This window comes from Haliotis rufescens, unplaced genomic scaffold (assembly GCF_023055435.1).
Source record: "Haliotis rufescens isolate VD_foot unplaced genomic scaffold, xgHalRufe1.0.p SCAF_3, whole genome shotgun sequence".
Lineage (NCBI taxonomy): Eukaryota > Metazoa > Mollusca > Gastropoda > Lepetellida > Haliotidae > Haliotis > Haliotis rufescens.
The window spans coordinates 47,594,333-47,607,449 of NW_025964001.1; the positions used below are offsets into that span (position 1 = coordinate 47,594,333).

Sequence of the window (13,117 nt, forward strand, 5' to 3'; positions counted from 1 at the left end):
GATAATAAACTTTAAATACATCCTTATTATCACTGAAAAAAAAGGAAAATTTTATGATTTATACTTACACAAAGTAAGTGATCTAGACTGCAAGTTGTCGGAGTTCCATTTGTGTAGAAGCCTTGGTTGCTGAGTGGATTAGTTCACTGACTTTGGATGCTGGCATTTAGGTGCCTCACTCTGAGAGTGTGGTTTAGAATAGAATATGTACTATACAAAGAAAGTGTAATCCCAAATCTAACATTTGTTACATGGTTCTTGGGAGTAGTGTGTTTGGAGATAAAGAACATGGTGGCATAGTAAGACTTTAAGCTTTGATGAATTGGCAGTGAACTTGAAAGTTTGAAAGGTAGTTCTGCTTCTTTGAGAAATGAATCAGCCCCTTGTGTTGGTATGACATGTTGACTTCAGCTAGTGTGCATTTGTGCAACTAGAAATAATCAAGTATGTGATTGGAAGGGGGTCGTTTGTCATTAGACATGTGTTTCCTTTACTGAAAGTGAAGTAAATGAACCAAACGTATATGATAATTTCTTCTTACTAAGAGGATGAGAAACATGGTACTTTCTGTGTTTAAATTGTAATGCATTTAAGTAGTATAGGTAATGGTGATTCTGGCTCACTTCAACTGGAGCCAGATTTATATACCTATACCACCACTATAGGGGGAATTTTTTATGCAAAAACGCTGATGTGATTCAACGATCGTCATGAGTCGTATTAAAAGAAACATCAATATTAATTAATAATGAATAAAATTTACTATAGCCCAAGAGGATATTGGAAAGGTATAGGAGCAATACAAAAATTAGCCACTGCGGCTAAGGTATCTAAAGATGTGGCCAAGGATTGGTTAAAGAAACAAGCGATGTGGCAAATATACTTACCAGCACTGCGCTATATACCGAGGAAGAAGTTTGATATTTTTACAAAGAATGAAGTTCATCAGGCTGACCTCTTGTTTCTTCCCCATGATAAGGTAAGACGCAAAATGTATAAATACGCTTTAACAGTAGTGGATGTGGCTAGTCGGTACAAAGAGGCTAAGCCATTAACCTTGAAAGATTCAACAGAAGTAGCTAATGCACTGAGCCGCATATATAAATGCGGACCACTAAAATGGCCTAAGCTATTTCAAGTAGATCCTGGTCGTGAGTTTAAGGGATCAGTAACTAAACTGTTAACAAAGCACGATGTCGAAATCAGGCGTGGTGAAAAAGAGGCCCACCGTAGTCAAGCTATCGTTGAAAGATTTAACCGGACATTAGCGGAACGTTTGTTTGGCTATCAGTATGGGATCGAAATGAAATTGGAATGATACAGATCAACCGAATGGGTGACACGATTATCAGCTGTTGTATCAGCGCTGAATAATAAAGTAATGAGATAAAACCATCCGATGCGATTAAAATGAAATCTGTGACTTCCGAATCTTCAGCACCGAGGAGAGGCAAAGAACAAAAACTTCCGGATAGAGTAAGGGTAAGATATTTATACCAGGCCGGTGAACTCGAAGGAGGCCTACATCGCGCAACCGATCTGATTTGGTCTCTTAAGATATATAGCAGTAGTCGGTTGGTTATGAAAGAAGGAGAGCCTATTCTTTATTATCTTAAAGATGGACTGGGCAGGGCATTTGTATGAGAAGAGTTGCTCATAGTTCCCAACGATACAGTATTACCGCCATAACCATAAGCATAGGTAGTTACACCATCATTATCAATCCTTCTCTTTGTATCTAAGGGGGATAATGATGTCTTGTTCATTCTTAATCCATATATCCTGTGATTGTAACTCCTCAAAGAGTTCATCTCGTGTTTGAATGTTCTACCGTTGAATAATGCTTCTTTATACTGTTCGTGTTTGATATGCTTTTTTACCACATACTTCTTAACACCCTTAGCTTTTCTTATCTCTCCATTATCGGACTTCTTTATAGAATACATCTTAGGTCTTTATCCGACATACTCCGCTATAGGGGTCCCAGCACATTCATCCTTCATCTTACCTAACACTTTTTCATTTACTACGCTGTGCAGTGGATTATCTTTTGGGTAATCGCTCGTGTCGTACATATCTATTTTTTCTGCCATATCTTTATACACATCCTCGGTTTGTATTTCCATCAACAAAGAATCTGTGTCGGTATATAACACCTCGCATCTATCGCCGTATTGCTTCTTAAGTTCGTTGTAATAAAAGTCATACATTAAGTGTTTTGACAAGTCAAGAATACTCATACCGACGTACACCGGTCTGTTGAATTTTATATTACTCTTCTGCATATGCAACGTGGCTAAGTCGTTAACAAATATCTTGCTTCTGTTAAAAGCCGGACTGGCTATAAGTTTCCTGAGTCTTTCTTCCTCATTAGACCTGACTAATTTAACATCAACACGCTTCCTTAGATTCTCCATAGTTTTACCAAATACTGAGTTATTCATGAGCTTATATAGATTCTTTTCGAAATCGCTGGTAGCTTTCTTTCTTAAATCTGTATTCAGCCTTATATAGGGCTCCATCCAAGGGCTTAATTTGATCAAACTTTAGAACTCTGTGTATTTTCTTTAGTTTCATACCTAACGATAGATATAACTGGAGATTTCTGTAGTGAACTATATATTTTGTCTTATCCATCAAATTTGGTACGAGTTTTTCTACGTTAGCTAACGTAGTATTACCCATCAAGGAGTGTGGATATTCCGACATCCAATCTTTATTCACCATTAATCTTTCGGGAGCTAGTGGATAACTGTTATGGTCTTTATGTAACGAATTTGGATATTCCAAGTCAACTTCTAGTATGTACCCTTTATTCGCATCAGTCACATTGATATCATTCACTCATTTAGATATCATCGACCCACTCAAAACCCCCCAAGGGTAAAGGTTGACTCATAGCCCATCCATACAAATTGTTGGCGTCGAGATATAATATGTGAGTGTCGGTATTACTCGGATCATATCCTTCCACTAATTTATTATTAGCCTTAGAATACCTTTTCGCTACCATCGATATACCACCTCTTAATCCTTTCTCAATAAACAAGTGCATATCGTAATCGGTGAGTAGTTTTAGTTCTACACCGGTCTTCTTCAACAATGCATCCCACGATAGTCCAGGACTGGAATAGTACCATGCCGGATCCAAGCCATATTGTTTTAAACATGTCCTTCTAAATATCTCGAATATATCGGCGAGTAACAGTACATCGGTTTTTAAGTACAGATCGTGATAATCACCTAAAATCTTACAACCTAATCTATCCCAAATCGTCAGAGCGTGTTCATAATCGGTATCTGTTATTTTAGATTCTGTTAAGTTACTTTAGAATGATTCAAGGGGTGGTTATTTAGTTTCGTCAAATCTAGACCACTCATCCATATATTCGTAAGGATATACACCTTTTCTCAGCAACAAATGACGGAACCGATCAGTAGATTGATTTGTTATTTACAAAATTCTTTGGAATAGGCCCGTATACAGCCTGAGACAGTATCCAGGTCAACTAACCTGATCTTGTCCTTTTTGATAAATCCATTGAAATCATTTATACCATTGAATTTTCTGTCCCCTTTGACACTAATGTGATTGACAAGATTGAGGAAAAACATGGCAAATACGTGGATCTCGCTTTCGAAAAGTCAGGCTTGCATCCCAAGTACCAAGTTGTCCGACTCCCCATTGTTCTCGGTGCCTTAGGTTTGGTACCTCCCAATCTGTTGACTGACATTGGGATAGTACCCGGGTTTGCTACCAGGAATACAGCCCTTTGACAATCTGGGTAATGCAGAAAGCTGCAGTGTTGTGCAGTCTTTACATTCTCCGAAAAGTTCTGGGTGGGTTTGACAAGGCATCATCATCATCATCATCATCATAATCATAATAATAATCATAATAATAGGCCTATATATACTGCGCCATATCCACACCACAGGGGCATGGTCAAAGCACTGCACTACTATTACCCAAGTCAATGGATCAGTGTACTCTCAACCATCATTCTCAGCTCCCTAAGGAGTATACAACCCAAGCTGACGTGTGAGATGCTAGAATGTTAACAACCATATTGCCATCTCATTCTACTGGGTAGCCATTGACTGCTGCCAAGATATATACTGTAAATCATGAAATCCATGCATCACCACATTGATGCAACGATCTACCCCTTGCCTAATATAAACAAGAAATTAATGCAAGGTACCCTACCACTGAACATTAAAAAACAACCAGAAAACAATATCATCAAGTTCAGACTTAAGTTATATGTTAGCCAAATCTTTTAAACATAAATTACAACAACTATTACTGTATAGACATTGTCACTATGTGTCACTATGTGGGTGAGCAGAGTTTTCTTGTAATGATAAAATGATTTGACAAGGTAACCAAGAACAAAGATGCTGTCATACATTGTTTGCGATTGTCTTACCTGTTTCATCAACTTGTAAACAAATTTACAACACTGAACACTTGGTGAAAAGCACTAAGCTCGCGCTCAATTACCAAGTTTACAACACTGAACACTTGGTGAGAAGCACTAAGCTCGCGCTCAATTACCAAGTTTACAACACTGAACACTTGGTGAGAAGCACTAAGCTCGCGCTCAATTACCAAGTTTACAACACTGAACACTTGGTGAGAAGCACTAAGCTCGCGTTCAATTACCAAGTTTACAACACTGAGCACTTGGTGAGAAGCACTAAGCTCGCGCTCAATTACAAAGTTTACAGTAAGTTATGTAATGTACCTCATAATTTTCACCCATATGCAGCGAACCTGAGATGACAATATCCTCCAATTTCTCCATATAAAAATTTGTCCCTTTATTAAATTTAACAAGGACATTAATCTCAAGCTCACACCAATTTCATGAATTACAGTATTCTGGATAGGGCTTGACCCTGGGTCATGCGGGTCACCATAAATAGAGCAGCAGCTTGAACGCAGGATAGAGTTCACTGTGTGTATGATCAATCGACAAACCCCCCATCACTTACAGCAGTGTAGCAGCAAACTGAAGTGGGCAAGGTTATTAGAATTATCACAGAGTTGGAACTCCTTATTGGTTATTGCCCTTCACATATCATTTAGAAAGGAATATCTCAAAATCAAATTTGGTCAAATTCCTTCAGTTATTTTCAAAGTTATTTTCAGGAAACCATTCACGTTTATATTCAAGCAAACTTGTACCGTCTTTCATCATCTTCCTGAGGCAAGGGAGTTAACTGACTATATAAGTCCAGTTTCTTGCTAAACGAGGCTGGAATTATGGAGTTATATATTTGGCTGGAAATCGCTTAATGAAATGGACATTTGGTTCGTAAACAACATGGCGACTTCGGTGCAGATTTCAGTCAACTACAGGAATTGCAAACCATGTGTACTGCAAACTGGGTGTCAACAGATGTTGTCCAAATCTTTTCATGTTTTTAATCAAGGTGCTCAAGTGATCGCGAGGTAAGACTCATTTTATTACAATAAGGATCTTGATAATCGATTAGATCGACTTGACTGGGCGCCGCCATTTTGTTAGAAGCAAATGCAAGTGATAAGTAAGGTGGAATCAGATTGGTAAGTAGGAGGGACATAGAAGGGACATAACTCGTAATTGCCACTGGTGGCGCTATGACCGGGCCACAAAATTCCAGGCTAGTTTGTCAAGGGTGCAAACTGAACTTTTACAGTCAGTTAACTCCCTTGCCTCAGGAAGATGGACTTTCATAAGAGACAATTTGTTATCTGTTGGAATATCTGAATGTATGAAGCTCAATTAGTCTGTGACCATTTGACCTGGTAACAAGGTTGTTCATAAAACCACCAATAAAGATTCTTACCTGGCTAATTTACTGAGACCTAGAATCCTCTTGTTTGGCAGATAACCTATAGAAACCTGAAATGACAAAAAGAAATATTGGTTTATATATTTATATTTACATGTACATAACAATATTCATTTACATTCTTTTTATATTCTTTTTACAGTTGTGGTAATAACGGTAGATTTATCTTTATACTTATTGAAAAATGTGGAAAAACAAAAACAAAATGATATTCTTCAACATAACCATCCAATTTCAATTTCCAATAATACTGTGCCTTTAACCTTGTACTTTACTTGTGGTAAAGAGTGACATTTTCCCAACATTAATATTCTTTTTCAAAGGTTGTCAAAAGATGATTTTTTTCATACCACTGTGCATTTCAACACATATATTTTTGGTTTGTTTGATCCAAGCTCAAAAAGTATGAGGCTGCTATGAAATAGACAGAATATTGCTGACTGTGGCACTGAACAACATTCACTCCCTAACTCCTGAAGAAATCTATGATATCCAGGTAAGTGACACAGCTATTGTAGTTTGGTTGATTGTTTGTTGAGGTTTGGACTAGGGCTGGGACGAGTCCAAATTTACTACCCGGGTACCTGACCCTACCCGGGTACCCACTGTAGGTCTCAAGAGATACAAAATGTACGATTGGGAATTTTTTTACTACACCACTTGCAAAACGTATTTAGATACATGTATTAAACAATCTGGTCATGCATACACTGAAGCTGACTTAAGTTATGTCTTTATTCAACCATATGAAAAGTCAGAATGAATGGGTGCATAGTCAGAAAGAAATGTGAACATTAGTGACTTGTACTGTAATCATAGAGTACTAGATAATTTTTGTCATTAAACTATATATCACATGACTAACCCTGGGTCCGGGTTGTCCTGTGGGTACCCGAGTCCTACTCAGTACCCACCACCCCGGGTACCCGAGTTACCATCCCAGTCCTAGTTTGGACACAGACAATATCCCTCTTGTCACAGATATGCCTCGAGTATTCCTTTGGCTGTTACCCGTCAGAGGATCAAGAGTGTGACATTGTGACAATTGTGACAAGCAAATCAGGATGATGCATGTATAGTCACTGAAGGTTGAAGGGAATAGCTGATTAATTTCTGCTCCCTATCAATTGATACAGGACAAAATATCCAGTCACATACATGCATGATTGTTCATATATTTTAAATCCTTCCAAAAAACGGACACATGATGATCTTTAGTTCGTCTGAGATACAACAAATGAAAATCTGATTCAGGCAATTGCGATTCAAACATCCGCTGATGAATGACATAAACCGGTTGGCCGGTTATTAGGGTAGTTAATCTTTAAACTTCAATATCAATAAATTGTCATTCAGTGTAAATAAAGTCTCTCGTACAGTTGTTGTATACATCAGGGACAACTTTGGACTTCTCACTGGAGCTAAAAAAAAACAGAATTTCCCCAAACATCTGGTAAAACTTGAACTGGTTCCCCAGATGGTTTGGTGACAGGAATCAGCTTGTGAACCATTTCCAAATTCTGAACATTATTCCAGACAGGCAGCAAAATATGTGCTGGGGATAATTAACTAGGAGACCCTTTATGCACATAAAAGTTCAAGTTGGGTAACCAAAACACATATTGATCTGCTAAAATTGCTTTTACACAGATGAAGGTTTGGTGAAACAAATAAAGTCTGATCCGATGTCTATTGATGAACTTGATTCCCGTGACCTTGATCCGGAGGTTATAAGTAGCACATGTGTCCATCAACAGTCAATCCTGCTTCACCCCACTTAGATCCCTTTTCCTCATATGAATCACAGCCACCGTGCACAACAGTTTCCGTGTTTATGTCCCTTGAACTGATACAGAACAGAACTTTATTATGCAGGTTTAACAGGAGATGTGACGTATAATAGTGATAGCAGCTATAATAGTGTGAATCAGTCTACCGGTAACTACGTACTCACTACATTACAAGCTTCTCAACCCGTGGGATAAGCGGAACTGATCCAGCTGAACAGACACAGAGACACTTGTCAGACAGATCCAGGTCCAGGATCACTGATCTGCATCCATGGCTTGACAAGCCATGGACCCCACCATACAGAACGCCAGATCCAGGGTCCCGGGCTCCTTTGTTTTGTAAGCCTTAGCTAGCTTGGCGTCTAAGCTTGCATAATGACTTCTTGCACTGTCTACTTTTTAAGTAATATCCTGCGAAATTTCTGATTTAAAATTCACAAACATTGAAGACAACAATTTTAAAAATTCCCTCAAAGCTGGCTGTTTTTCTTAATTTTGTTCTTTGCTGATTTGCCCTGATAAATAAATCAGAAGAGGTCGGATTTATTGATAGTTACTGCTTGTCCATTAGGTTATTTCAATGCAACAAATCTTTGAATTCAGCCCAGAGATCACAATGATCGGAAATTGAAGTCTTCTTCTAAAACAATATCTCTGCACAACAAATGCAGGTCTGACCTAATCATGAAAGTTTTGTACATGGTGCATTTAGGTTGAGCTGTAAACAGTCACCTCATCAATAAAAGAACTTCCTTTCTTGCAGAATAATATACATAAGTAGGTACTGATATCAAGATATAACAGAGAACTTTGTCTAATAGATCGCAAAAAAATCAATGCAAAATTTATTTGTGCAAACACAACAAGCAATGAGGAGAAAATACAAAATTTATAATACACATGATAAAACAACATACATAATAATGTTTGGCACTGACTGACTGATACTTTATCCCAAAGAGAGGAATGGCCGAGAGCTAGGTGATGGTCCTTGGGCTGCTGTGGCAACTCAGACAGTGGTCTGCGGATATTGGCTGCGACCTGAGCTCTGGTTTAGGCTTGTGGGATATAGGACCAAGTCGAAAAGCAAGTGATTAGATGGGTACATCCTCACAAGAACGAGAGCCCCCAAGGTGTGCAAGGTGTGGTAAGGAAAGTACATGGTGTACCTAAAGCATGTCCAATATGGCAAGTGGCAACAAATGAACAGAGAAGATACATAAACATAATGCAATGGAATCAACCATAAAAAACATTTCAATGTAGCTGGTCAGAGTGTTCTCAATGACAAGGTATCTTGTGAACATGTAATTAAAGACAACTGAGCATTCTTAATTACCGCTTCTGGGGTTTCCACATATAGTGTATAACAGTTTGACTGCCATCTACCCAGTGTCTTAATGAGTTGGTCTTCCATACAAACTGTATAGCAGCAGAAGTCGCTGCCCCTATGCAAAATGACTGTCCAGAGTATTTAGCTGTGTCGAGACGTGCATGTTTCATAGTCATATTAAGCCATTACAGGAACATAGTATGCGAAAAGGCTTTCCCAACACAGGCAACAAACAGAGCGTCACTGCCCATGGCGCCATGAGGTCGTCTTACTTGTTTCAAGCGGTTCAGATTGGCAAATGGTAGAGTGGTTGGCCAAGAAGGGAATTGCCAAACCCTGTCTAAAAATGTCTGTTTTGGAAGCTTTGAGAACAAGGGTACACTTTCATGTATTATGGTCTACTGGGATATCAGATCGGCTTAAATTGGTACTTGCATCAAAGTCACTTGAACAAGTGAACTCTGCACATCATAGAAAACCAAGAAAGCAGTGGTGCACATGACCTCCATTACCAGATCATTAAAAAGGTCCGAGCACCCCTTTGCGTAGTGTACACACAATCTTCTTCAGAAACATTGAAGGCTATAGGTAAGCATTTAGGCACACTGTTGTTGTAGCTTCTTGTATCCATGAAGCAGAGTTCATAGCTGATTTAGACCACCAGTATACACTTGCCTTCAGATAAGTGAACAGAATACCCGCAAGGTGAGATTTGATAGTTCTATGCTGTAGTTTCACTTCACCAAAACAATAGGCCACATATCGTTGCAGAAGTTCAGAATCAACTTGTGGCAGACCTTGTGCTGCCCGTGTAAGGCTTGAGCATGTAGAGTACAGGCTATATCTGAGGAGAAAGGCAACATATGACTGAAAGCCAGAAGTATAGGTGGTCTTGGTTCTGTCCCTCACTGCAGCATCCCATAGGGGTGTCTAGGTGTCTTGCCAAACCCATATCAACAGTCAGTGTTGTGGATTCTGTGCTGATACGGATACAATGTGTGAAGGGTATCAAACCCAATCCTTAAGGTAACAAGGTGGACGAAACATAGATCATAGGAACGGCAAATCTTTGATGAAGGAAGGCAATCCTATTCAAAAGCGCAAGCGTGATCCTGGCTTCATCAATCCCCATCTGCAGTAGCAGATGAATGCAGACAATCAATCAGGGGCACTTCGGAGGCTGGCTTGGACAAACCATCAAAAGGCTGCTGCTTGCTCCAACAGAATTGTTGATACGGACATACTGGTGACAAATGGTTAGACTGTTACTGTGGGAACGTCGTCAATGAGGAAGTTGTCAGAGACTGTCACCATCCACCAAGAAGGAGGATAAAGTGGAAGCGAAGATGAAATATCGACAGAATCAGTAGGGGTCGGCTCGGCTTGGTCTTGGGATTGATCCGTGTCTTTAGACTTAATCACCGGTCTTGGTATATGCATAAATAAAAACAAAAGATTAAAGGGGCACTGATCTAACGCAATTCCCCGGGACTGGTTGTTGCCTTTGTTATTGTTTTTTCCCAGTGAGTACCCGGATGTATAGCAGAAATCTAGACTAGTTCGCGACCTCTGCTGGGCCATTCGTAAGCGCATTAGTCACTTTTATGGATACCGGTAGTAATTAGGGCGTATGGTCACATTGATCAACAAAATGAAATACAGTTTTCGAGATAATAAGGAAATGTAGGTATCTTTGTGGGTAGCATCGGTAATGGTGACGAAGTTTTGATAAGTCACTTGCTTGGTAATTTTGCGATTTTCGTTTACACTATTTTTACTTGCAACATAAAGTAAATATTTCACCTGAGCATTGCTTTTTTTATAGTGTGTATATTTTTTTACTGTCAAAATGTGTAACATATTTATTAAACATCTAAATATTCAGTTATTTTACAAATTGACTGAAAAACATTTCCATCTCTATTATTATGATAACGAATTCCAAACATTTTTATGTTTAATGTCATCACCAAGAGACTGAAAATGTTACGTTGAAAAGTACATTTCTATGTTGTTTGGCTTCTAATCCTACATAATAATCTGTTTGTAGGCCCTTTTGATAGTCTTAATCAATCTGGACAGATTTTTTAGTCAAAATGACTGACTGACTGATATAGAAGATTTAACGTGCGGTTTCTGACTGTAGCGTATTTCGCACACGGCCCTGGCCGGACCATTTAGTGTATTCCGAAAAGGGTGAAAGTGGTGTGTGCTACCCAAGAGGGGGCTTTTAGGGGTTGCTTGTATTGAATTTTTGGAATTTTTAAATTTGGAATAAAGGACTGAAATATTTACACTTTTTATAAATTGCCTGAGAGAATCACATTTTACAAATTGACGGTAATATATACACGCTTACAAAGAGAAAAGACCTGTGAAAACAACGTCTATCGCGCATTGAAGAATTTCCCAACCAAGACGTAGAGAAACAAGAACGAATTATCGGTTCAAATGAAGGAAAACAAAATGCAAATACCATAATTACAACCTACCAAATTTATGTGTATAAATTTTAGGCAGCTTCCTTGTTCGAGGAATGTATCCGTGAATATCCACACAAAGGAACAATATCCCACTCGTCTGCAGCTGTACAAAGAAACTTATTCGATGTCACGTGTCTCTGTAACAATCAAATATTTTAAAAGATATATATCGTTTCGGGATATTATAACCCGTGTTCGTTTCTCAACTGATCACTTGGATTGTTTCAGGTGTTTCACATAGGTGTCAAGTCTCAAGGGTCGGCTGAGAAAGCCCACGTGACAACTATTTTCATAACGTCCACGGTTCCTAAAACATCCATTGAGTGATAGATAACAATGATCAATCAATCAACGCATTATCAGTTAACCCTTTGAACAAAGTATGTTGTTTTTACATGGGCACTTCACGCCATGATATGAGTGTATTCCCTTTGTTTTAGTAAACCTAGACATGTAAACACTCACTTTTGACATATCCACTGTGCAAGATAACAGTGATTAATCAATCAACGTATTTTCTGTTAATCCTTTGATGAGTAGGAACGATCCGTTGATATACAAAAAAAAGTAAATCAACCGATCATTCATCTCTTGCTGGGCTGCCACGTGCATATTACATAACACACATTTCACCTCACTTGAAACCTGGATTTAGATTGAATAATTACCCCAGACACAATAAATGCCAAATGGGAACCTTTGTCAGGTAATCTAAGTGATGCTACCACTAATTGTACCTGTAATAAATTCATTAACTGAGCATCAAGTGAATAACAACAAATACACAAGTGTAGGGGTTATACGAGAAAACGTGGATGACAAGGGAGTAGTAATCGTATTATCGACGCAATCCGAAATCCGAAAATGCTTTCACTGCATGGATACTTTTTTTAGTATTAAACTATAACCATCTGGGGTATTTCCAAATGACGACATCCGATGAGCTCCGCCCTTCTTTTTGTCTGTTTGTTTGGGCTGAAGAAATTAATTAACATGCGCCCTTTGTTAACCAATCAGTGTTTATGCAAAAATGCGTAAAACAAATATTGCCTCCAGCCTCCAAGTTTATTTAACTGTCCTTGCAGACGGTAGCCCAGTCTCTGGTCACGCTCAGTTGCGTTGCGTATCATCCGGGTACTCACGGGGGGAATAAACAATAACAAAGGCAACAACCAGTCCGGGGAATTGCGTTAGATCAGTGCCTCTTTAATTTGTGAAATGGGAACATGAAGGACATGTCTTGTTTTGTGTGCTGCATGCGCGACAAACACAAACTCTAACAAGCGAATCAGAGGTAGAAAATATATGTGCTATTCTTTGAGACATGTCGGACGATTTTTTGGGGGTTCCTATTTTCCCTCAATTACTAACATAAAGTAGACATGATTGTGGAGGACCTTTGTGAGAGAAAAAAATGTATTCTCTAATAATATGACACATATATTGCTCAGCTCATATGTTGAGTGTGTGTAGGTCGTCCAGCATGTAAAGCGTGCATGACTGAGATTCTTGGGAGGTGAACATAGTGGTGCCTGGTGTGTTCGGGTAGATTGCTTTTTAAGAAGCTGGAAACCTTTGTTAAAGCATGTTTTAACCTTGGATCAAAAGAAGAAATGCATAGAGTGAGATTGAATAAGTTTTAAAATTATTGTATTCAAAACATTTAA

General features: G+C 38.7%; 1 protein-coding gene across 2 annotated transcripts in view; it reads right to left on the bottom strand.

The window, feature by feature from the left end:
* Positions 1-13,117, bottom strand: part of LOC124149744 (GTP cyclohydrolase 1-like) — a 132,660-nt gene that overhangs the window by 71,156 nt on the left and 48,387 nt on the right. For both annotated transcript variants that reach the window (XM_046521498.2, XM_046521499.2), the window contains exon 3: positions 5,839-5,894. In XM_046521498.2, coding sequence (XP_046377454.2) covers positions 5,839-5,894 — 56 coding nt within the window. The remainder of the gene's footprint in view (positions 1-5,838; positions 5,895-13,117) is intronic.